We start from the raw sequence: 26503 nt of genomic DNA on the forward strand, positions 1-26503 counted from the left end.
ACGGGTGGGGTGCAAAGACCTCTGGCCAAAGAGTGGCCAGTGTTGGTGTCCAGTCCGGCCAGGCCAGACTCCAGCAGGATGGCCTTGAAGATGACCTTCCCAGACCTTGGAGCTTCCTTCTGTAAAATAAGCTGGGGGAGGGGCTGTGTGTCCAAGGTCGCCTGTCCCGGTCGGTGCCCAGAGTCTGTGGTGCTGCCAGGGGACCACGCCGCGAGACATAACCCTGCGGCAAACATCTGAGGCGGTGCTTCTTCTCCTGGTTTCCATGCATGCAGGGAGCCGGGAGCCCGTGCAGGGATGGACTGCAGGTGCCCCGCTCGTGGCCATCACCGGCCCGTAGCCGCTTTCCACCCTCCGCCTGCCTCCACGTCCTTTCCTTGCCTCACCACACAGGTGGGGGTGCGTGCCCCCCCACAGTCCCAGGCGGTCTTGGGGCCGTCCCGCAGATTGCACGGCAGACAGCCGCCGTCAGAAAATGGGGAGGACCCCTCAGTGCCAGCCCATCCGCACAAGCCTGAGGCAGAAGCCTCAATTTTGTTCAGACTCTGCTCCAAACCCTGGAGGCGTGCGGGTGTGCAGGGCAGGAGCCGGGTGGTCTGAGTTCTGGTGGGCCCTCGGTCTTTTTATTGGATTTGGCCTGACACCCTTGGATCACAGTGTTCCCGCACGCCCTCTCCCCCCGCCCACATCTGCACTGGAAGGATAAGCCCCCTGGGGGCCCACCCCCACCTCCCAGCAGTTCTTACACATGATCGGGATGTGAGACAAATCTGGGGAGTGCACTGACTGAAATCAGGAACTGACCTGGATTTCGCTGTGAATCAGGGCGAATGGCCCCTAGGTCAGGGCTCACGAGAGTGCACACCATGGCGCAGTCAGGAGAATGAACACACGCTTGAGGCTGAGAGCCGGCCTCCATCCCCGGGGACACTGTGGTCTGAGAGCCCACAAACACTCAGGATGGAACAACCATGTCCCACGGTGTGTGCTTCCGGAAGTTGTTTCTTATCTGTAGGAACGACCTGTCAATTTCAGGGTGTGGCGGCATCTGTGTTCTGGATCACAGAACCCATGCAGAAGAGTCAGAGTGAGTCGTAATGGGGAAACCGCTGAAGGATAGGGTTGTTCTCAGCCTCGCATCCCAGGCCTGTCTGAGCCTGGCATGAGGAGGGTGACCCACAGTGGCTTCTTGCTGGCAGACGCTTCACCGGGCAGTGGAGGCATCAGGCACCGCTGGGTTCACGCCATGGGTACAAGGGCGAGAAAGTGGTTCCGAGTGTCCTCAGATGCCTATGATAGTTCAAGAACTGAATGGCACCTGCCCTCCCTGCACCTGCCCTTCCCGCACCTGCCCTTCCAGCATCTGCCCTCCCCGCACCTGCCCTTCTCACACCTGCACTTTCCACACCTGCCCTCCCTGCACCTGCCCTTCCCGCACCTGCCCTTCCTGCACCTGCCCTTCCAGCACCTGCCCTCCCTGCACCTGCCCTTCCCGCACCTGCCCTTCCCGCACCTGCCCTTCCCGCACCTGCCCTTCCAGCATCTGCCCTCCCTGCACCTGCCCTTCTCACACCTGCACTTTCCACACCTGCCCTCCCTGCACCTGCCCTCCCCGCACCTGCACTCCTGTCACCTGCCCTCCCTGCACCTGCCCTTCCCGCACCTGCCCTTCCTGCACCTGCCCTTCCAGCACCTGCCCTCCCTGCACCTGCCCTTCCCGCACCTGCCCTTCCCGCACCTGCCCTTCCCGCACCTGCCCTTCCAGCATCTGCCCTCCCTGCACCTGCCCTTCTCACACCTGCACTTTCCACACCTGCCCTCCCTGCACCTGCCCTCCCCGCACCTGCACTCCTGTCACCTGCCTTCCCTGCACCTGTCCTCTGGCACCTGCCCTCCCCACACCTGCACGCCTGCCCCCTGCCGGAGAATGGCTCCTGCCCGAACCACCGTAACCAGACCAGGGACCAGCAGCTTATTTCCTCCCAGTCCTGGAGGCAGGAAGTCTGAGATCCAGGTGTGGGCAGGGCCAGTTCTCCCAAGTCCTCTCTCCTTGCCCTGTAGACATGTCTCTCCCCGTGTCCTCATGTGGTGGCCCTGCTGTGCGTGTCTGTGTCCTAATCTCTTATGAGGACACCACTCCTAAGGGAATAGTGTCACCCCAGCCGCCTCGTCTGAACGTAATCCCCTGTGTGGAGGACTTGTCTCCAGATACAGCCCCATTGGGACATGCTAGAAATCAGGGTTCCTGTATGCGGACTGGGGGACACAGTTGGGTCTGTACTGAGGGAGCTGGAAGAGAACCCTGTGTTCTTTTGCGCACATCCCCCCCTCCATGAGGCTCCTTTAGCAGGCCCACTCAGGGCTGTGGCCTCAGAGCATCCCCTCCCTGGACCCCCTCTGTGCTTAGTCCCTTCCCAAGCCCTCCCCAGGGAACGAGAAACCTGACCCTGCCTGAGCCGCGGCCATGACCTAGCGCCACTCCTTCTCTGTAACACCTTCCTCTCTGCTGCACTTTCACAACACTACTCAACCCAACAGCCAAGTTTTTAAGTGAAAGCTTCTGTCACCAAAGAGCCTGTGGGCAGATGACGGAGCACCGTCTCCTTCCTGAAGGCATTCAGGAATGGTAGTTGGGGATGCAGACAGAGCAGGGAAAGGGCAGGTGCTGGGAGGGCAGGTGTGGAAAGTGCAGGTGTGAGAAGGGCAGGTGCTGGGAGGGCAGGTGCTGGGAGGGCAGGTGTGGAAAGGGCAGGTGCGGGGAGGGCAGGTGCTGGGAGGGCAGGTGTGGAAAGTGCAGGTGTGAGAAGGGCAGGTGCGGGGAGGGCAGGTGCAGGGAGGGCAGGTGTGGAAAGTGCAGGTGTGAGAAGGGCAGGTGCGGGGAGGGCAGGTGCCAGAGGGCAGGTGCAGGGAGGGCAGTGCCTGAGGACAGGTGTTGGTAGGCGGGTACAGGGAGGGTGGGTTCAAGGAGGGCAGGTGTAGGGGCTCCCTGATGGGGCTCCTAGCAGTCAGGCTCCTGCCACCAAGGCTAGGAACTGGGTGTCCCCAGGTGCTACTGGACACATGAGCAGTTTTTTGAAGCTGGACTTTCTCAGGCAGGCACTTTGGGTGCTGGGGTCCCTTAGGGGTGTGGCCTTGGGCTATTGGAGCCTCTGTCCCTGCTTGTTCACATCTTTACAGTCGGGGGGGCAATGCCTCATGGGCAGAGGTGCGGGCTGCCCTGGCGGGGTCTGGAAAGGAGAGAATTTGTCACAGGTACCCTCGTCCTGATGGGGCTCATAGTCTAACAGGAGTGACCAGTATGAATTGAATCACTACCTCCATCGAAGCAAAATTGCAATGGCCAAGTGGTCCTAGATGGGGCACGTGCATCCTTGATGCTTTGCTTCTCTCAGAAGTCTGCAGTGAGAGAAATCTGCTCTAAGCCACCAGAGTGGGAGGCATGTAGAGACCCACAGGCTTTCTGAGGAGGGTGAGTTGTGCAGCTCAGCAGAGGTCAGCCGGGAGGCAGCCATCAGAGATGGAAAGGGCAGTGGGAGCCAACTGAGCCAGGAGGGCAGGAAAGAATCTTCCAGAAGATGGGGGAGCATGCACAGATTCCGTTGTGGGGCAGGTGCTCCTTCGTCCTCTGGGCAGCAGGGAGCCCCACAGGGTCTGAGAGCAAGGGATACAAGCAAGGCTTCCCATCAGATGGAAGTGGAGGCAGAGAAGAGGGGCAGAAAACCAGGAGGGGAGTGGCCTGTGGTCTCCTGGAAGAGGGCAGGATGTGGTCTCCATTTAAGAAAGTAGACTGGGGCGCCTGGGTGGCTCAGTCAGGTAAGTGTCTGACTTCAGCTCAGGTCATGATCTCATGGTGTGTGGGTTCGAGTCCCGTGTCGGGCTCTGTGCCGACAGCTCAGAGCCTGGAGCCTGCTTCGGATTCTGTGCCTCCCTCTCTCCCTGCCCCTCCCCCACTCATGCTCTGTCTCTTTGTCTCTCAAAAATAATAAATGTTTAAAAAAAGCAGACAAACAGAAGCTTGAATTTCTTAGGTCACTTCCAGGCTCATAAAGAGTCTTCACACACTCTCGATCCCACCATGCCCTCCAGTGTTCATGCGACTTTAACTTTCCCGGCTTTCATAAAAGTTTGAGGGCAGAAAATCATTTCTGTTATGTCCTCCACTCTGTCGGCTTTCTCAGTGGTGGGCAATGAAATGGACCCCAGGCTTTGGAAGAAACACGACAGGGTAGAGCCCAAGGTGTTCATCTAATGCCGAGATAAATTTGCATTGACAAGAAGTACTAAATCCAACATTTCTTACCCAGAATGTGCTATGCGAGTCCCCAGGCATTCTCACAAGTAAGGTGGGGGGCCAGGCACGTTCCTTCCGCGCTGGCTTGCCGAGCATTTAAATGCATCCAGACGAGCTTGCGTGGAAAAGCCGCAAATACTTGTGCCTTGAGCAGACAGGAAGCATGTCCAAGAATTGCCTGGCCAGTGTAAAAACCACTGTGGCACTTGTTGACGATGGTGTCCTGCGAGCACAGGTGTCCCTCCCCGGACGGCAGCGGTGAGCATTCAGGGCGGGGGGCCTTTCCTCACCGCACACCCGCAGGGCCTGCCATCCAGGAGGTAGAAACGTGCCCACTCGGAAGGACGTCGTTGCATTCCAGTATAGCTGGTTAGGGACCAGCATTTGTTTTCCAACACATTTCACTTGGAAGTTTATTCCAACTATTATTTTTGTTTTTGAGAGAGAGAGAGAGAGAGAGAGAGAGTGAGTGTGTGTGTGTGTGTGTGTGTGTGGTCTACGGTATGGGAGTGTGTGGGTAGGGTGCGGGTGTGTGTGCCCGCGTGTGCAGGTGTGTGTGCATATGTTCTCATACTCTTGACCTGGTGATGTTGAGAAGAGCCCATCCTCCTTTTTGGGTAAATTTCTTGGTGAAACATCTGTGCTTCCTTTTTTAATTAGGTTTTTATTTACATTTCAGTTAGCGTGCTGGGTAATAACCCCCGTCCCCCACCCACCTCCCCTCTGGTGACCACCAGCGTGTTCTCTGGAGTTAGGAGTCTGTTTAGTGGTTTGCCACGCTCTCTTTTTTTCCTTGGCTCATTTGTTTTGTTCCTGGATCTATTTTATTCATATAGTTTGGTGGTTAAAGTTGCTTGTGAGGTTAAAACCTTTTGTTAGTGATTTGCATTTTTGTGTCTATGAAATTGTTTTCATTTTACCAGATCGTGTGGGATACCCTAAACTTACGCAAGGTGATATGTCAGTTGTTTCTCAATGCAGCTAGAAAATATTCTCTCAGGAGACACAGAGAGGGAAATTCTCTTTTGATTTTGAAATCGCACTTTTGTGACCAATGCATCTTGAGCCTATGGACGCTTCAGGTTTGTCCCTCCCCTTGCGTGGGTGTGAGAACCGCCTGGAGCTAATTCACGGGAGTCATGAGCCTCCCTTCCGGCTTCATACCATTCCACGCCTCTTTCTCTCGCTTCTGTCATGAAGCAAAAATGTCCTGTCCGTACCTGGGTCCTTCCAGCTGACCAAGAGTCATGTGGACATGACACAGACGAACAGGAGAAAATCAGGTGTGAGAGCCACGGGTGGGGAATCCACACAGACATGGACATTCCAAAGACAGGCAAAATTCCAAATTCCTCAGACAACGTGACACTTCTGTGACATCCTGTGGGGCTACAAAGGGGAGGAAGGCCATGAGCAGGAAGGTAAGAGGAGGGGTTTGGAAAACGAAGGTGGCCCTGTTGTGCAGAGAGGTTTCTTAGGTAAAGAGGAGTCAGTTATTAATAGCTCTCCTCCGGGGGCAGGCTTTCTAGTGTAAGTCTAGGCGGTGGACTCCGAGGGGAAGAGCTTTTCCTGAACGTGCTGGGGTTTCATCGCCTTTAACTCACCATCACGATCGTGCCAAAGTGGCCCATCTTGGGGGCAGTCTGCTCTTTGTCCCTACACTTTATATTTAATTTTTATTTACCTTTCTCATTTGTATTTATAAATCAAGCCAAGTCCTTATTGGAACATGTCAGCATATAAATAAACAAAGAAGAGATTGGTTTTCTAATACTACCAGAGACATCCTCACGCAAAAGTGGCTTCTGCATTCCAGACTGTTCTGTACATTGAACACCGAAACTCTAAGTACCTGGCTACAGGGATAAAGACTTCTGTGCCTTCTGAGACTTGGCTCACTTATTTCTCAGGAGGTCATGCTCATTTATAAGCGTCCTCAAGTAGTAAGGGACTCACGTGTTACCACGTCTTAACTATAACAGCTTATGTTGATTCTTGACAGACCTGTTTGATTCAAAGAAATGCGCAGAAATATGTTGACTTTAAGTTTGCTTTTTTTTAATTTATTTTTGAGACAGAGAGACAGAGAGCAAGCAGGGGAGGGGCAGAGAGAGAGGGCGACACAGAATCCGAAGCAGGCTCCAGGCTCTAAGTGTCAGCACAGTGCCCGACACGGAGGTCAAACTCACGAACCGTGAGATCATGATCTGAGCCGAAGTCGGATGCTCAACCGACTGAGCCACCCAAGTACCCAGGTAGCATGGATTTTAAATTAAAATGTTGGGGCGTCTGGGTGGCTCAGTTAGTTGAGCATCCAACTCTGGCTCAGGTCATGATCTCATGGTTCATGGGATCGAGCCCCACGTCAGGCTCCACGCGGAGCATGGGGCCTGCTTGGGATTCTCTCTCTTTGTCTCTGTCCCCTACTTGTTCTCTCTCTGTCTCTCTCGCCTACGTGTTCTCTGTCTCTCTCCCCTACTTGCTCTCTCTCTCTCTGTCTCTCTCTCCGCCTTAAATAAATATATAAATGTATATATAAATAAAAAATAAATATATAAAAAATATATAGATTAAAATGTTTATAAAATGATGAAATATGAGTTTCCATCACCTAAAATATTAAAATTAACTTTCATTAAACTTCAAGTTTATAAAATGAGAAAGTCATCATTGATACTACTTTAAAAATTACTGTGAGTTCCTATTTGAAAATTATGTTTGCTCATGAAACGATTGTCAAAAATCATAGAACAATCATTCTTCTAAAGACTCTGAGGTTTGCATTTGGGAATTGGCAACAGATGCTTGTGACAGGTTATAAATTTCTGTCAAAGCAAACCTATGAGATAATCACCTATAGAGAAGGTAAGAAAGATTTATTTATCAAGGAGTCTCTCTGATTTGTACCAAAGGAAATTTAGAAGAAAGAGATTTGGGAAAAAATTATAACTGCTTTGTGAGGCTAACCATGTATTTCACAAGGCAGATGTTGTAGGACAGAAAGTGCCAGAAATGACTTGGCTCCTTGAATAACGGGATTAGGTTTACAACTAATAGAGATCTTCTTCGGTGCTTTTGAAGCCGTTGTTTGTGAATGGTAGACTCAAGATGGGTTTAAAAGCTATTTATTTGGCCCATAAATGAGAAGTCACTTGGTAATTAAGTGCAATCAAGCTGCAAATGTCTTCACCGTAAATGCTTCATCGAAAATATGATGAAAGTCTGTGAAAGAGCTAAAGACGGGAGCACTGAGCCTGGATCCCAGAGCTCACATCCACATGACACATCGGAGGCATCTGTGTGCAGCCTTCCTTTTAAACTAGAACCTACATACGCTGCGTGGAATCAGTGGGAGTCAGAACAACGAAAAAGCTACTTGTGCGTCTTACGGAGTATTGATCATGCTACTGTTACTGCTGGTCAAGGAGCCAAGTTAAATCCCTAGCGTCTGGTTTGTTTTTGTGTGTACTCAACAGTGTGCGTGCTATGCTGTGGAACCAGTGACAAGAGTCAACGGTGAGACTGTGGTTTGAGTGGATCCAGTCCTCCTTCCATCAATTCCATTTCCAAATTGGCCACGTGGCTCCATCCGGTGAAGTGTGCGCTTCTGTCCCCACGTGGTCCCGCTCTCAGCCCTCTCTGGTTGCAGGGGACAGGTGCCGTGGGCCGCCTGCAGGGGAGGTTTGGTGGACAGGTGCATGGCAACCTGCCAGCATCAGCCTGACTGCTGCTTGTGACCAGAACATTCAGGCAGAGTGGGAGCCTCCACAACCAGCTGCAGGTGGGGCCCCTGTGACTCTGGTCATCGTGCCCTGGGCCCTGGTCGTCCCATGTGACAGCTGAGGCGTTCCCCTCTCTGCTGTTCCTGCACCACTGTCCCTGAGTGTCTGGATTTCAAATTCCCCAAGGAAGAGGATGCACTTTCTCCCTCCATCGCCAATGCACATGGTCCCGTGATGGACCAGGAGCCACCCTTAACCCCCCTCCTCTGAAGGACCACCGGGATACAGGGTTTGTGGTGCAGATTAATGGCATGTGCATAGGTCACCAGGGTCAGGTAGGCGTGCCTGCTGGACACACACGTTGTCTCAAGCTCTCGTCCAAATATGTGTGATTCGGGGAATACGCCAGAGATTCGGTTTTACTTTAGCAAATTTGGGGTTATTTTTAAGGTATGCTTCCGACGCTATTCCTTGATGCGATTGTACAAAACCGTTGTTTTATCACCTGAACAAGACAGTCACAGTGTTGGAGAGGAGCTGAGTCCTGAAAATGCTCATCACCTCCACTCCACACACCGAGGTGGCAGGTGGCTGAGCCTGTCCGTGTTCCCATGGGGTTCCAAGTCAGACCACTGTTGGCACTTGACTGGGAAATGACGGATTCACCCAGGAGGTGGGCAGGCAGGACAGGACCGCAAGGGCTACAGGCGAGGATCCTGTCCCTCCCGCCCCAGCATCACCTCCCAGCCCGCCCCCGTCTCCCTCACCCCAGCATCACCTCCCTCCCGTCCTGCCCCCATCCCTCCCGCCCCAGCATCACCTCCCAGCCCGCCCCCGTCCCTCTCGCCCCAGCATCACCTCCTGGCCCGCCCCCGTCTCCCTCACCCCAGCATCACCTCCCGGCCCGCCCCCCAGCCCCCCCGCCCCAGCATCACCTCCCGGCCTGCCTCCCGACCCTCCCGCCCCAGCATCACCTCCTGGCCCGCCCCTGTCTCCCTCGCCCCAGCATCACCTCCTGGCCCGCCCCCTGGCCCTCTTGCCCCTGACGCTTGCCTGTACCACACATGCCTCTCTGTGCACAGAACGCGCTCTGCCCCAGTGATTGGTCCCCATGCTTGTTTCTCCCACTAGACCGTGAGTTTCAGACCTTGCCTCTTCAGAACAGGGACCGTCTCATCTGCTTCCTTCCCGACACCTGACCCCTGACGCCAGCATGGTGCACTGCAGACACTGAATGCACGGCGTGTGCGTGTGAGGACCGGTGGGTGGGGCACGAGTGAATGGGTAGAAAGGCACAGCTAGAGCATTCTTGCCTGTGTGGAGAAGGCACAGACTGAGTTTTTGTGGGAGAGTTCAGGGCACCCGGGGGTGGGGGGAGCAGAGGACCTTGTAGAGGGTAGGGTCTTGGCAGGCCAGGCGGCTAAGCTCTGAGAAACCGCGCAGGGGGCACAGGGGCAGTGGAGGAAAGAGAGGGGTTCACTGCGGCTGGGACTCAGGCACCGTGGCCTCAACAGCTGCAGCTCAGAGGCGTGGAGGTTGGGCGGCGGGACCCCAGGCCTGCAGCCGCTCCCGGGGAGCCAGGAGCATCGCTATTGCCAGCAACGCACTTGGCCGCCTCCAGTGGCCGCTCCCCTCTCTCCTCCCTTCTGCCTTTCCTGCCCGTCTGCCCGCTGTTCACCCTCAAGTCTCTCTTGCTTTTATCTTCTTCAAGATCCACCCCAATACGCACCCTAACCAACTCACATCTCTGCGACGCACCCCAAGCTCCTTGCTGCGATCGGTGTATCCCCCGTCACGCCTCAGCAACACTCGGCCCGATCTAACCTCCAAACACATCTCACAAACACGGAAGTCCCTGAAACCCGACCAGAGTTGAATGCAGGGGAAAGAAAAGCATGTTAAGTTCCTTTTAGGTCCCTGGGCTGGCTTCTGTGAGACTCGGCCCCTCGGCCGGGTGGCTGTGTGATAAGATAAAACATCCGAGAGGAGCCGAAGGCTGACACACTCGTGCTGTGCAGGTGCGCGTCCTGAGCTGGGGAGGTGGTGTGGTCGCCCTTCTTCCTCCTTGGGGGCCAGGGGGCCCCACGGCTTATCTTTCTGAGCTCTGTGACCTGCTTTTCTAGGAATGGGGTTTGCCGTCATAATTCAGCCTACTTCCCGGTGAGAGGAAGGCCCTGGATGTGCCCCCCAGGGAATGAGGATGACAGTCACCTACAGCTGTCAGAGGGATGAAGCTTCAGGCTCTGGTGGCCGCTTCGGTGAGCAGCACGACAGCCTCCCCACTGTGCAGCCCCTGTTGTGGAAGGGGTCGCTCATCTTTTAGCCCCAGGATAGGAGCTGACCCTCACTGTGTGTTTGTTTAGCGACAAGCAGCAGGTGTCCAAAGAGACCCTCCGGAACTAAAAACAGTGACCTTCTCCAGGGCCCTTGGTGAACTCCATGTAAAGGGGGTGGGAGTGGGCCTCTGAGCCTGTCACAGCCCTGCAGACGATTGTTCAAGCTGTCTAGGGAGGGGCTGGTGAGAGAAGGAGACCCGACCATGTGGTGACTGGAGGGACCACACACTTGAAACAGGGGGCGTTCCTCGGATCACAGACTGCACAGTTTGTGGACTGAGAACCATCCCATCGACAGGGGCCACAATGCAGTCATACCTAGAACCCCAGGGGCCACAACGTCACCATACCTAGACCCCCAGGGGGGCTGCAGTATAGTCGTATCTAGAACCCCAGGGGCCACAGTGCAGTAGTACCTAGAGTCACAGTGATCATAACATAGTTATACCTAGAGCCCTAGGGGTCATAATGTGGTTGTACCTAGAACCCAAGCAAACCTCAGAGGGGACACGGCAGTCTTTTGAGTCCTGCTGGGGTCCTGCTTTGGGGCTGTTTGACCTTGGGCAAGCCATTTGCCCCCTGACCCCGTTTTCCTTGTTTGGAAGAGCTGGTGCTGACGGCTACCACACGAAGGCTGCTCTGCGGGTCAGACTGTGTCGTGGAAGAAGCATTGTCCACACAGGACGCGCTGCACTCATGTCCATACTTACTGCTCGTCTCTGTCCCTCGGACTGTTGAGACGGAACACCACACACACCGGCTCAAACCACAGGCTCGTCCCTCACACGCTGGAGGCTGGACATCCACGGTCCAGGTGCCGGCAGACTCGCATCCTCGACCGGCTGTGTCCTCACGGGCGGAGAGCCCGCGCTGGGTCCCTTCCTGTGAGCGCGCCCACCCGGGACCGCACTCAGCCTCCGTCTCCTCCTCCAGGCCCTGTGTCCACACAGTCCCACGGGGGCTGGGGCCCTGCCCTGTGAGTCTGGGGGACACTCAGTGCACAGCACTGCTTGTCACCATCCCGTCGGGGAGACGTGGTGGAAGCCACTGGCACCACCGCCCGAATCCCCGCGAAGTCCCCTCCGGATTCCCCGCCTTGGCCCCAGATGCCCTGTCCACGCTCACAGTACAGAGATCCCTTCAGCCTACGGCTGTCCTGCTGCCTCCTGCCCCCGCGACCTCCCGATCTATCGGAAGTGGAGCAAGTCCCCGGGGAACCCCACGCTGGCTGGCCTGCACACGCCTCACCCAGGCTCTGCCCCACGGGGCCTCCCAGCAAGCCCACCTGACTTTCCCAGTACCTGTCACCACCGAGGCGCATGGGGCCTGTTCCCTTGTCCCCACGGTCTTGCCCACCACACCATAGCCCGTGCTTCCCAGCGGGTGCTTCGCGCCATGTGCCGACGGGCAGAACCTCACCAGCGGTGCGAGAACGAGGTGGGGCGTGCAAACCCTTCAGCGGCCTCTGTACACACTGACTGGGTGCTGTTCCCGAGCCTCTCATCTGCAGAGGGGGCGGTGGGGACCCCATGGCGATCCGGCAGGCCACGCCGTGCGGTGGCAAGAACAGCCTCTGACGGACTCTACGCGCTTGGGCGGCCTCGTGTCAGAAGCTGCAGAGCCCGGTCAGGCGGCAGCCACACGCTACGGCCACGCGCCTCCTCCCAGGGCCTCCCTCTGTGCTCGCTTGTGGAACTGAGAGATACCGCCACGCTGGAACCGTTTGTGGGTAACACACTCATGCTTTTGAAAATGGTGTGAAACCGCACAAACGTGGAGGGTTTCTTCCACCGGGAGCCCTGATGTTACAACACTAGGATCTTTTTAAAAGGACATCTAAAGAAGGAAAGCACAGGAAGTGAAGAGAGGTGCTTCAGCCGGATGCTTTCCACTGAACTCAGCCCGGGGCCTCACGGTCAGGACGCAGCAAGGCCTTTCCTGCAGAACCTTTCCTTCAAGGGGGCTCAGGGCGCTTGAAGATGAGGAGTTCTCCTGAGCGACGGCAGGCTGGGAACGTGCGGGAGGACACGAGTGTGCCCGGCATCCGGAGAGATGCGCAAGCGGCCCCCACCCCTGGGAGGACACGAGCGTTCACAGCGCGCGGTCAAGTGTCGCTCACTTCTACAGTCACCAGCCGGCCAGACGCCAAGGAGGATGCACCACGGTGGCCAAAGGGACTCTACTAACTACGGGGAGCGACTTGGAGAGACGGGAGGCCAGCTGGGCAGCGTGATGCTGCACGTGACAAATCAGCAGTGAGGGGCACGGACCCGAGGGCCACGGAGGTATTTGCAGGTTGATGACCCACATCCTGAGATGAAGTCTCACCACACCTGGGACCGCGCCTGGGAATTTGCCCTCGAAATGCTTCCCAAGTGACTCTGGTGTGAAGCCTTGGTCTCCAGACCTTTGAATCTTGGGTGGATAAAGGCAGAGCCTCGCTATGTGAGGAATGTGAGTGTCCCAGGACAGGTGCTGGCTGCTGTCCCCGCAGGAGACTCAGTGAAGCCTACGGAGTCCCGGCCAGGCTGCCCCGATGCGCCTCCCCCAAAGGTCCCCAGGCAGGGGGCCCCAATGCGCCCCCCACGGTCCCCAGACAGGCTGCCCCAATGTGACCCCCACGGTCCCCAGACAGGCTGCCCCGATGTGCCCCCTACGGTCCCCAAGCAGGGGGCTCCCGATGCACCAAAAAGCTACCATTCACTGCACAACTTGAACCATTGTCATCAGATTTGTCTGATTTTGTAAGAAGGCAGAACAGTGAATAACCAAACTACGTAAAATATCCTGACGGAACAGAAATCTGATCATGACACGTGATCCAGGAAGGCAAAGACGGGGGACAAAGGAGGATGCGTGTGAACATGCTCAGGACCTTTGCACTGAGCCCCAAGAGCCCCAAGTTTGCCTCTGAGCCTGACGGCTTTGACCACACGTGTTGTGCCCTAGACAGAAGCCATTAAGGAGCAAACCAACAAGCTTACTGCTTCCCTAAATTTTACTCAGCAGGTTTTTTTTTGCTGGGTTCTAACACACATGGGGAGAATTTTGTAAATTAAAGTTTGAATGTGTTCAACTTCATGTTTTTGTTTATGTCTCCTCCCATTATGGTGTTTATTCATGACGTGCTTTGTGGGGACGTACACACATTGTACACTTTGCCCATCCACGTGTGGTTTTCGGTGTACTTACAGACGTATGCAACCAACAGTGCCATCCACTGAGAGCATTTTTAGTGCCCATACCCTCAGCAGTGACTCCCCATCCTCCCTGCCCCAGCCCCTGACCAGCAACAAGCTGCTGTCTGTCCCTGAGGACCTGCCTGTCCTGGACACTGCACAGAAGTGGGATCGTGTTTCAGTCCTTGGTTTCTGTTGCCTCCTAACATTCCACTGAATGGATACGGCCCTTTGTGTGTTCATCAGGTGATAGACAGTGGGGTTGTTTCCACTTTGGGGCTGTGTTGTGGACGGTGCTGCTGAGAACAGACGTCCACAAGCTTTGGGGACACAGGCTTACATCTCTGTTGGGCGTGTGCCTGCAAGTTGGATCCCTGGGTCATGTAAGGAACTGCCAGACTTTTCCACAGCAGCTGCACCATTTCACGTTCTCCCCTCTCCAGCGGTGTGTCAGGTTTTACCTCCCTGTGTGCTTTGAAACCCTTCTTCCCGTCCATCTGTTACAGACATCCTGGTGTGTGTGAAGGGTATCTCACTGTGGTTTCAGCTCCGTTTCCCTGATGGTTAATGACGTTGAGTATCTTTCCACATACTTATTGGCCACTTAGGTATCTTCTTTATTTTTGAGAGAGAGACAAAGCACAAGCAGGGGGATGAACTGAGAGGGAAGGAGACACAGGATCTGAAGCAGCTTCAGACCCTGAGCTATCAGCACAGAGCCCAGTGCGGGGTTCAACCCCACGAATCATGAAATCATGACCTGAGCCAAAGTTGGTTGCTTAACCAAATGAGCCCCCCATTTATGTATCTTCTTCAGGGAAATATCTGTTCAGCAACTTTGCCCATTTTTATGTGGATATTATTTGCCTTTTTTATAACTGAGATGTAAGTGTTCTCTATATACTCTACATATAATTTCCTTATCAGATGCATATTTGCAAGAATCTTCCCCATTCTGTGGGTTGTTTCTTCACTCTCCTGGTAGTTTGCTTTAAAGCAAGAAGTTTTTAATTTTAGGAAATCCATTTTGTCTTTTTCTTTGTTTCCTGGACTTTGGATGGCATGTCTGGAAACCTCTTCTAATTCACATGACCAAGGAGAGATGTGCATTTTCTCTTTAAAGAGTTGTATGCTTTTATTCCTTACTTTTAGTTCTCTGATCCATTCTGAGTTCATTTTTGCATATAGTATAAGGGGTGCAGCTTTGTTCTTTTGCACGTGGCCACTGGGTTATCCCAGAACCATTTATAAAAGAGGCTATTCTTTTAACAGTGTTAGCGCTCTTATCAGAACTGAACTGGCCACAGATGTGTGGTTTCATGTCTGGATGCTCAACGCTATTCCATGGGCCTATATGTATATCCCTGGGACAGTGCCACACTGTTTTCGTTACCATAGCTTTGTAGTAAGTTTTGGAACAGGACCTTTGAGCCCTCCGACCTCCTTCTTGCTTTGCAAATTGTTTTGGATGTTTGGGACCCACTGCGTCTCCACATGAATTTGAGGACTGTTTTTTTTCCACTTCTGCAAAAAAGCCAGCAGGAATTTTGATAGGCATCATGTTGAGTCTGTAGGTGACTTTGGGTAGTATTGAAAGTCATCTAATCCATGAACACAGGATATCTTTCCATTTATCTAAGTCTTTTTTTTTTTAATGTTTATTTGTGAGAGAGAGAGAGAGAGAGAGAGAGAGAGCATGAGTGGGGGAGGGTCAGAGAGAGGGAGACACAGAATCCGAAACAGGCTCCAGGCTCTGAGCGGTCAGCACAGAGCCCGACGCGGGGCTCGAACTCACGGACTGTGAGATCATGACCTGAGTCGAAGTCGGACACCCAACCGACTGAGCCACCCAGGCGCCCCAATATGTTGATTTTTCTATGTTGAACCTCTTTTGCATTCCCGGGATAAATCCCACTTGGTCATGGTGTATGATACTTGGAATACACTGCTGGGTAGGTTTGCTAGTATTTTGTTGAGGATGCTTGCATCTGTGTTTATAAAAGATATTGGTCTGTAATTTTCTGTCCTCGTGATGCGTTGATCTGGCTTCCATATCAGGTTATGCTGGCCTCATAGAACGAGCTAGAAAGTGTTCCCACCTCTTCAACTTTTTGGAAGAGTTTGGGAAGAATTGGCATTAATTTTTCTTTAAATGTTTGGCAGAATTCACCAGTGAAGCCATCGGGTCCTGGGCTTTTTCTTTGTTGGGAGGTTTTGATTCCTGATTGAGTCTCCTTATTGTTATTGGTCTGATCGGATTTTCTGTTTCTTCTGGAAATAATTTGTGTATTTCCATGAATTCACCCATTTCATCTAGGTTGTCTATTTTTTAGTGTAAGTTGTCATAGTATCATAATCCTTTTTATTTATGTCATCAGAGGTAACTCCCCAGTTTCATTTCTGATTTTAGTCATTTGAGCGGTCTCTCTTCCATTCCAGCCAAAGGCTTGTCAGTTTATTGGTCTCTTCAAAGAACCAACTTCTGGTTTCATTGATTCCCTCCATCATTTCATTCATCTCTGCTCTAAGCTTTACTATCTCCTTCCTACCTCTAGCTTCACACTTAGTTTTCTTTTTCCATCTGTATGAATTTTAGGGTCGGCTTTTGAATTTCTATAAAGAAGCCAACTGTGATTTTGATAGGGGTTGTGTGGAGTTTGCACATCGGTTCGGGAAGTGTCTCCACCTTCACTGTGCTAAGTCAGTCCACGAATAAGGGACACCTGTCCATTGGTCCAGAGCATCACAGACTCCTCCTGCCGTGTTTTGCGGTGGTCCACATACTCACCTTGTACTTGTTAAATTTTTGAGGAAACTCTTTGTTGATGGGGGTTCAGGTAGGGTCCTCTTAACATATGGCGGGAGACATCTTTCCTACCTTCACGTGGTAGATACAGGAGTAGGTTCACATGGCTGTTTCTTATCACACCCCCCAGCTCATGCGTATGTTGTAAGGTCCCGACGGATGCAGATGGGACCGTGGGCCTGAAGACTTACAAGAGAAGGAGGCTGATGCAGGTGCCTCAGCAGGAAGGATGGGTGGGTATGTAAAGGGTGAAGGCAGCAGAGAAGAGAAAGGGAGCCAGGGCAACCCCAGGGACGGAGTGGGGGCACCTCACAGCTCTGCACGGGGGCAGAAGACACGATGGTAAGTGGAGCTGGTGTGGGAAAAATACACGATAGCAGAATATTTCGTTTTTCGGCAAGCGGCTCCACAGCCCGCTCACCAAGTCCGTATTGTTTGGTGTCATCTTGTGCGGGCTGCTCTTTACTCTTAGCTTCTACCTTTAGTGAGGATGTTCCTTTTAGGGTGCACGGCAAGTGCAGTGACGATGACGGGGAAACACGTCTGCCCGGTGGGCACATGGAATAAAATGAGATGAAAGGCAGGCAGGCACCTCACCTGACTCGGTGAGCTTCAGGCCCCCGGGAGACACAACTGGTGTCCTCAGTGCGGCGGGACCTCGGGGAGGGGTGCCTGCCTCCAGGGCTGGGGTGCAGGGGCGGTTCCACGCGTTCTCCAAGACTCGGGCCTGAGCCCATTGCCGCCATGTGTGCCCAGCCTGGCTGGCTCACTCCTGGGCTTGGCGTGCAACCAGCAGCCGGTTTAATGAGAAAGGGCCCATGGGGCCCTCACCCAGTGCCTTCTCCCACCTGGTGGCAGCTCGTGCTGGCAGCAGGCCACCTGGAGCTGTGCGCACGCTGCGTGTACGTGCAGGTCTGCGTGCCTGTACGACCTCAGTGACCTTCCCCACCTGTCCTTCCAGCCTGGGCTTCATCAGCTGCGTGTGAAAAGCGCTGGCTCCCTGCACATGGTGCCCGCACCCAGAGATAGCGTGCGTATTTTTTAAAGTTTTTATCCCTACACTCAAAACATACTTTTTCAGATTAGAACACCAACAGTCTTGTGAAATCCCACAGTAAAATGTGCCTTTAGCCCGTAGTTTGAATTTGGGGAGACAGCTAATGGATAAGGAGGATTAGACCGCCGTTTTCTCTTGCCTCAGGACGAAATACGGTGCGGTGAGTACCGGGCAATGAGGGAGCTAAGGTGCCCCCACATTCCGTGTCTGTTACCTCACTTAACACAGAGAGACTGCCAGCCCCCGAGTGTCTATTCCGTGTTCCAGAGACTTAAGACAACAACAACCTGTAATATAGGTCTCTAATGCACGTTTTAGAATCGCCATTGTTTACAGAACATTGTTTTGTTGTTTGTCGTTGGGAGTGATATTATTTTTACCAGGCAGTGCGTCAGTTTCCATGCCTACGTCAAGGCACTGAGTCCCGAAGAGCAGAGATGAGAATGTGTTCCGATGTGTTACATAATCAAATTCAATTCATTACGGCTAAACTTTTATCTTTTGTACTGTTCTTTCATGTGGCCACATTCATAATGTAGCTTCTGGGCCGAACGTGAGGCAGAAATAGGATACGTGAGTGGAGCCATAATGGTTGTGCTTTTTAATATAGAGGAAGATTAGAATTGTATTAAATTACATGTTAATGGAAAAATAAAGCAAAAGATAATAGGATGACAACTTTATGCTGCTGTAAAGTCTAGATTACAGCACATAGTTTTGCTATTTATCAGCTGGATATTGAATTTCCTTTGAAAACTTGCTTTTAACTATATTAAAACATAATATAATCTACACTATCCTCTCCTAATATATTAAAGTGCTCTGGTTATAATTTGGCTGTTGAGAAAGGCAGGCGCCCAGGAGCTCTTCCAGGGCAGACACTCCCATGAGGCGGTGGCGCCCCTCACACCAGTGAGGTCGGGCTCTCTTTGGAGACACGGGGTCCCTGCTCCGGAGGACGTGCAGGAGAGGCCCCTGTGCTGCCCTTCCTAGGAGACAGCCCCACCCCTGCTCGGCGTCCGGTCCCGGCCGCTGTCCGTCGCTCCCAGTAGGGTAAGTCGTGCCCCGACTCCTTCAGGATCTGCGAGATTGTGCCTCTGCCTTGTAGGATATGTCCGCGTCTAGCTGGCCTGGACAGGTGGCAGTCCAGAGCCTGCAGAGGGGACATTTTGAATCCATGTCTGGGAGCAGGCACTTGGCAGATGTTCGCAGGGGATGATGCTTCCTTACGTCAGTCACCAGAAGAGTTGGTCAGAAATGATGTAGGAGACGACGGGCATCTCTTAGGTTTCTTTCCTATTTCCCACAATTGCCCCGAATGTCTGTTTGGCGTCTGCTGTCGGGTGTCCCTGACCCCAGGCTGCAGGTGGCACCTCCCAGGTGAGGAGCTGCCAGGACAGAGACGGGACGGGACGGGGGCGGGTGGGCGGGGCCGGCTGGCTGGTCTGGCCTGAGGCTGGAGCAGCCCGGGCAGGGGGCTGGGCCAGCGCGGGAGCAAGGGAACAGCAGACCGCTTCCTCCCTGAGGAAGCGGGGCGCAGGTGCCTCGCGGAAGCCCGAGTCTTGTCCTGCCTCCAGGACGACACACAGCGGGACCGCCTCCCCCGGGGTTGCCTGGACTGCGGGGCTCTTGCAGAGTGCATGCTGCCTGGGAAGGAGCCCACAGAATAATGGCCAGAAATAGGGCTTGTTGCATTTGGTTAAAGCAGCATGCCTCACCGACAACGAGGGGCGGGAGGGAGGGCCTGGCCAGCCCACCCTGTCAGCATTGGCCTCCGGCACGCGCTCCGCACTGGCACACGGCCATCCCCCAAGCAGGCCGTCCCCGGGGCCGCTTGGATACAGGCTGACGAGTGAGGACTCAGCAGTAAGCCGGGAGCCGCTGAGCAGGGAGGAGCAGGCTGGCATGTGCACGGGCAAGCGAGGGAGGGAATGAGGACAAGGACAAGGGGAGGGGAGGCAGGCAGGAGGCTGCTGCTGTGGCCCTGGCTGGCGACGGGCACTCAGGGTCTGAGCCAGGGCAGGGAGGAGGTGGGAGCAAGTGCCAGCCCTGGAGGGCATGGCCGGGAGAGAGCCAGCAGGTCTGCCTCCGGGGCTTCCCAGCCCCTGACAGCCTTTCCGGGACAGCCAGCAGAAGGCGCCCGGCCACCCGGGGTCGAGGGTCGTGACACGGCAGCCTGAGCGGTCCCTGCACCCTGACCGGCCCGTGGAGTCACACACCACGTGGTGGCAGAGCTGGGGTCTGAACCTGAACGGTTCAGTGTCCGGACTCGTGTCCACAGCACGTAGCCACCTGCCTGAAAACAAAGCCAGCCCCCTCTGAGGGACGACTCCTTAGGACTTATCTGTGCACAATATTGCATCTCACGTAAGCAAACCATGTTTTTCTGTCCTGGGTAGAATCTTACAGTGGAAAGGCAAGTATCTGAAATGAAAGTTAGGACATCCTGTGTTAGTCCTGCTTTGACACAGACAGATGGCCTCCAGAAAGCCACCTCTTCTCCCCCTGAGCCACAAGGACGTGGCTTTAGACCCTTCAGGATTAATGCATGAGTGCGTATCACATGAGCTGACTGAGCAATATTGCTAATTAAATAGCAAATGTTACTTTTTAAACTTCTGAAACTGAACCACGATACTCAAATCTAATTGAAATGTAACTCATTTTGCCCCCAAATTGTTGATTTGTTTAATAGCACAAAGTCTTGCTGTCCAGAGACCCAATGAATCTTGCAGACAATACATACTTGTGGTTGTAGAACTATATTTAGGGATAACCAGAGTTTATGCTTCTTTTTATTTTAATGTTCATTTATTTTTGAGAGAGAGAGAGAGAGAGAGAGAGAGAGAGAGAGAGAGGGAGACAGAGTGCGAGCAGGGGAGGGGCAGAGAGAGAGGGAAACACAGAATCCGAAGCAGGCTCCAGGCTCTGAGCTGTCAGCACAGGGTCCGATACGGGGCTTGAACCCATGAACCGCGAGATCATGACCTGAGCCAAAGTTTGATGCTTAACCGACTGAGCCACTGGGCGCCCTGAGAGTTCATGCTCCTTAATAGTCTCCTACTTTGGAGCAGTCAGCGTATAGGGAAAAATGATTCCCCTCTCCAGTGCCCAAAACTGACCCCTGAGGACCGGATAAAACAGTGCCCGCGTGGGGTGTGCAATAATTGACTCTTCCAGAACGTCAATGAGGGTGGCGGCTGAAACGGCTCTGTGTGTTCTCTCAACAGACCAGCAGTACTCATGGTCCCCGACGCAGCACTTCAATGAGGGAAGGTACTCGCCGGCTCCCAGGAACATGAAGGGGCTGCCGGGGGGCCGGGCCCCAGCCCCGCTGTGCTCCGCCCACACCTGCGGCCTCGCGGGCCCCGAGGACTGCGAGCGCGCGCACGACCACCTGCACCATGTGCAGGAGGCCAGGCAGCCCTACCTGCTCAGCCCGGTGGACGGCTGCCCCCTGGACCACCACCGCTGCTCCCCCGGCAGCTCCGTGCACTCGGAGTGCGTGATGATGCCTGTGGTGCTGGGCGACCACGTGTCCAGCAGCACCTTCCCCAGGATGCACTACAGCTCCCACTACGACACGAGAGACGACTGCGCCGTGCCGCACGCCGGCGCCAGGGCCAACCGCATCCCCGCCAACCTCCTGGACCAGTTCGAGAAGCAGGGACCTCTGCACAGGGACGGGTTCCACACGCTGCAGTACCAGAGGACGTCCGCGGCCGCGGGGCCTCGCGGCGAGAGCCCGGGCAGGATACGGCACCTCGTGCACTCCGTGCAGAAACTCTTCACCAAGTCGCACTCGCTCGAGGGCCCCTCCAAGGGCCATGTCAACGGGACCAAGGGCGACGGCCGGGCGGAGGACCACCACCACACCCACCACCCCAAGCACGGCAAGAGGAGTAAAAGCAAGGAGCGGAAGCCCGACGGCAAGCCCCGGTCGGGCGCCAGCAGCTGGTGGAGCTCCGACGACAACCTGGACAGCGACAGCACCTGCCGCACGTCCAGCGTGGTCAACAGGCACCACGTGGACCACGTCTCCCACTGCTACCCCGAGGTGCTCCCGGGCCCCTTCGGGGACCTGTCCCTGAAGACGTCCAAGAGCAACAGCGACGTCAAGTGCTCGGCCTGCGAGGGCCTGACCATGACACCTGACACCAAGTACATGAAGCGGAGCTCCTGGTCCACGCTCACCGTGAGCCAGGCCAAGGAGGCCTACCGCAAGAGCTCGCTGAACCTGGACAAGCCTCTGCTCCCCCAGGACACCAAGCCTGCCCTGAGGCCGTGCCACTACCTGCAGGTAAGGGGTCCGGGCCGCCTCCCGGCACGGTCTCTCTGACAGGCAATCGCGGGCGGTGGGCTGGCCTCTGAGGCCCTCCCAATGCCACCCCCTCCCCCCCTCCGTCAGTCTTCGGCCTCAAGCGTGGTGGGCTGGCCTCTGAGGCCCTCCCGGTGCCCCCCCCCCCCCATCAGTCCTCGGCCCCAAGCGTGGTGGGCTGGCCTCTGAGGCCCTCCCAGTGCCCCCGCCCCTGTCAGTCCTTGGCTCCAAACGCGGTGGGCTGGCCTCTGGGGCCCTCTCAATGCCATCCCCCATCAGTCCTCAGCCCCAAGCGCGGTGGGCCACTCCTTTGGTGCCTCAGGGCTGGAGGATGTGGCCCCAACTACAAAGCACATCAGCCCCTGGTCTGTTCCCTCCTTGGAAGGTGCCCTGCAGCCAGCAGGGCCCCCAACCTCTCCCGACTGGAGTGTGTCTGAGCCTTAAAGCACCACTGGGCGTGCCTGGAACCCGCATCTGCTCCTCCGGGGCGGCCTCTGGGCCTTTGTCCGGGGCGGGCAAAGACACACTCACAAGTGAACGGGGCGAAGGGCGAGAGCCGCTCACGGTGGGATGCTTCTGTGACGTCCCTGAGTGTCTGCCTCCTCCTGACACCATCCCTGAGCACGCTTACAATTAGGAGGCGCCTGCTTCCTCTACAGATGCTTCCCAATCCCTCTTACCGGCTGCCGGTGCCCTTAGCAGAGCTCAGAACGGGGAGAGTTGTCTTGGGTAGGGACGGGACGGTGTTCCCCTCCCAGTCCCTTGTGCGCCTGGAGAGACCGGACCCCTAGAATGAGGGACGCTGGTGGACACTAGCTGAGTCACCGGGCAGTGGACTCACGGGGCAGGTGGACGACTGTGGGTCTTTCCAGAATGCAGGTGGCTGCAAAGATGCCACCCTGGCACACTGCCTAAAACAGCGGTTCTGTTTTGAAAGGAAATGCTAACAAGTCACTTTCACAGGCAGATCGACTCGAAGACACGAGTCGGTAGCGGGGTGAGATGTTGTTTGTAGAGCCGTGGGAGAGGCTTCAGCTTTGCTTGTGGTTAGCAAGCCCCAGTCCTGGATGACGTACGAGTCTTACCTGCCCGTCTAAAGGAACGTGACAAACAGACTCAGGGTTCATGCCGGCCCCTGCTGGAAATGCACAGTCTCCCGCTCTTCTCTCTGCGGCTTCCTGGACACTTCACCATAAAGCTGTGTCTCCGGTGTGTGGGCCCCCGGGTGTCTGCCTCCGAAAACTGCCCCTTTCCAGGACACGTCTCCTGCCACACGTCCTCTGTGGTGCCTCACACCCTGGGCTCTTCCTGCCCTTGACCAAACATCTTTTCTCTGTCCGCCAGCTGCTGGTTTTAATTTGTTTTCATTATGGAAAATACGAAGCCCCTGTAAAGGCAGGAGTGTAGTAGAGTGACCCCTGTATGCTCACTACCTCCCTTCAGGGAGGTGGGTTCCCAGAGGGTCTTGTCCCGTCCACACCCCCTCGCCCGCCCGCGCGGATGGAAGGAAATGCCCGCATCCCAAGGACCCGTTCCTGCACTCACCTGTAAAGGACCCACACCAGAAGATACGGGCTCTGTCTTTAGAAGCATAACTGCAATACCGTCCTCAGACATCAGGAAACAGCGATGGTGTGCTAGCTTCACACATGTGCTCAGTACTCAACTGTCCCCATTGCTCCCGATTTCTTTTTAACGGTTTGGATCTGGATCCAGATAAGGGGCTACGTGGAAACCGGTTCATCTGTCTCTTTAAAGCCCATTGTTTCCTTCTGCATTTTCTCTCTCTTTCCTTAAAGTGCATGTATGTATGTGCGTGCGTATGTGGGTGTGTGTGCGCGTGTGTGTGTGCGTGTTGTTGAGGAACCAGCTCTGGAGGAGCGGCGTCCCTCGATCTGGTTCCATCTGCGCCAGCTTCACGGTGTCGGTGCAGGTGCCCGTCTGTCCCCCCCTCGGGCTCCTGTGGTCCCTCTGCTCATGTGCTCATGCAACCCACTCCTCAGCCGTCCTCCCCCTTCCCTCCCAGAGCTTCCCCAGTGCAGCCGGTGCCTCAGGGGTGAAGGTGAGCGGGGGCTGCCCTGGCCCAGTTCTAGACCCCTGGGATACGCGGTCCTGACACACATGTGTGGCGGGTGGTGAGGAGGACCAGGACCTCAAGAAGTTGTGTCTCAGTGCACAGACCCACACCTGTGCTACAGCAGAGGTGAGCCCAGGGCGGGGACAGTGCCCTCTGGAGGACGCAGCTCAGCACTTGCTTCCTGCCCCGCCATCATCTGCTCCGTCACTGTGGGTCACTCTGGCGAATACGGCGGTGACCTCACAAGCGATGCCCCTGTCTCCCCAGGCTGTCTGTCCTGCTGTCCCGGGACGTCACGGACCCACAGCCAGCCCTCACACAGGTCTCCCCCTGCCGACTGCACTACCTTTCCTGTGGACATGTGAATCTGCGGACCCTTGTGAGCCCAGGTTTCGTTCCCAGCCACAGCTGGGGAAGAGGAGGAACGTGTCTGCAGACCCTACAGAATAAAACTTAGGAGACAAGAAGGGAGGAATAAGCACTTATAAGTTCTGCTCACGTTCGTTCCCCCGAAAACCAGGCAGACGTGGAGCTAAGAGAGGGAGCTGCGTTTTCCTCCACCTTCGGTCCCTACGGACGCCGAGTTCATGCCAGAGGAAGGCTCTTTGCGTTCCTAAGTCGATCGAAGCAGACAATAGACAGGACTGAAAGAAAATTAGGAGGCATTTTATGCTCTGAAACAGATGTTTTCATCTTTTCTACCTCTGCAGACAAAGCACCTGAGGTCAAACTTCTAATGAATGTCACGCTGACGGGGGGCTGACAGCAGCCCTGAGCTCAGGGAGTTCTCCATGTGCGAAGCGGGAGGTGCCTGGGGGAGGGCAGTCACGGCAGGCGCACCTGCCTTCCCCGGCAGGAATGTGGGCCTGGCCTGCCCGTGGCTCCGTGGCTCCGTGGCCCCTGACCCATGGCTGCAGCGTCCCCACTGCCCCTCCCCTCCCAGGCTCCCTCTCCCGCCCCCTGTCTCCCCTCTTGGGTGTCTTCACCCGGCCTGTGGGTCCCTCCTGGTGAATCGGTGGCCTCGGAGATCTGGTGGCCACGGTGTCTGGCGTCTACACAGGAAGCACTTCCATATTGACGTGTTGGGAAGCAACCAGAGAAAAGTAGCAGCAGAATGAAGTGCAGTCGTCTGCACACGGCTGGGGAGCACCTCAGACTCCCTTCCCCGGGCTCTGGGGGTCTGGCCTCCAAGCAGAAGTTCAGCGGGAGGATCAAGCATGCACACAAAAGTGCTTCTTAAAAATGCTGCGTTTCCCGTGGGGCTCCTGGGTGGCTCAGTCGGTTGAGCGTCTGACTTTGGCTCAGGTCATGATCTCGCAGTTCATGGATACGGGCTCTGTGCTGACAGCTCGGAGCCTGGAGCCTGCTTCCAATTCTGTGTCTCCCTCTCTCTCTGCCCCTTCCCTGCTCACGCTCTGTCTCTCTCTGTCTCTCAAAAATAAATAAACATTAAAAAAAAATTTTAATGCCACGTTTCCCAATTGCATTTGTTTCCGGGTCCTGTTACGTGGTCTAGAGAAACCACCCGTCTTTTTTCAAAGAGAGCCTGTTTATTGTTTCTTCATCAAGCATCTGAAAGGAATCTCAGTACCAGCCATCGGCTTCCACGCGATCGGAGGCGAAGGGTCTGTTGTAACTCAGGGCCGGGGGCCGTGCACGCTCCTTCAAGACTTGCCCGCCCCGGACCCCCTTCCCCAGCGGCTGCCGACCGTGTCTGCGTCTCCTTCCTGCCTGACTCCCACACTCCGTGCCGGTCTGCCCCTCGGTCTGTGCTCGTCGGCTTGGCTGTCTGTGACCCGGGTGCCCAACAGGCTGCAGGCTTGGAGTCGGCAGACCGCCCTCCCCCTGCGGCCCTGATGCGGCACAGAGACCTCGCGCCTGGGCAAGAGGTGCACCTGTCCCGTGACATCGCGGAGGACACTTGGAAACCACGAAAGGAAGCTGCCCGGTGTCCCCTGAGCAAGAGGAGGCTGATCCCAGCACTGGAGGGTAGGCGAGCCCCCAACCCCATGTTCCCATGTTCTCACTGGACTCCTGCCTCCTCATGAAAGCGGCTATTCCCACAGGCTTCACGGAAGGCCCTTCGGTTCTAGTAGGAGCACAGCTGGTGTGGCCGGCGGGAGGAGCCCACGCTCAGCTACTCTGCCCTCCGTGTGTGCACACCACGGTGCCGGAGGCAGGTTCCAGTCTGGGAACCTGGCCAGGGACCTGCTCAAGACCTTAGGTCATGGTCACTCCAAGGCAGCAGTCTCATTGCCAAGGCCAGAATGAAATACCAGGCCGGGAGGCGTGTCCGAAGCCACTTTGGACACAAACGCACAGTCTTGAAAGGGCCAGAGAGGTCATGCCTTTCGGTTGTGGATCTACCTGCGGCCCCCCCCATCAATGGGCTCACTTAGAGTGGCTCCTGGGTGTTGTCCACACACGGGCAGCACGTGATCTGCCTGAGACCGTCCACAGGAGCTTCAGGGACTGTAGAGCCGCTGGGGTCACGTGACTGCCCCTACAACCGGTCCCCCCCCGAGGCTGTCCCCAGTGACCCGTCACCACAGGAAACGGCTTGGCATTGCAGCCACACAGGAATTTCGGTTGTTCGGGCCACTTTTGCAACTGCTGAGCTGCTGTGTCCCTGGTGACGTGCGCCCTGTGCTCATATCTGTTGCCCCCTCGTCCTGGTGGAAACGGCTGGTCCTTCTCCCAGCCCCTCCCCATCCCCT

General features: G+C 55.4%; 1 protein-coding gene across 9 annotated transcripts in view; it reads left to right on the forward strand.

The window, feature by feature from the left end:
* The window catches only part of DLGAP2 (DLG associated protein 2), a 770542-nt gene that overhangs the window by 633877 nt on the left and 110162 nt on the right, over nt 1-26503 (forward strand). For all 9 annotated transcript variants that reach the window (XM_027049960.2, XM_053216207.1, XM_027049964.2 and 6 more), the window contains one exon: nt 20622-21691. In XM_027049960.2, coding sequence (XP_026905761.1) covers nt 20622-21691 — 1070 coding nt within the window. The remainder of the gene's footprint in view (nt 1-20621; nt 21692-26503) is intronic.

This window comes from Acinonyx jubatus, chromosome B1, assembly GCF_027475565.1.
Source record: "Acinonyx jubatus isolate Ajub_Pintada_27869175 chromosome B1, VMU_Ajub_asm_v1.0, whole genome shotgun sequence".
Lineage (NCBI taxonomy): Eukaryota > Metazoa > Chordata > Mammalia > Carnivora > Felidae > Acinonyx > Acinonyx jubatus.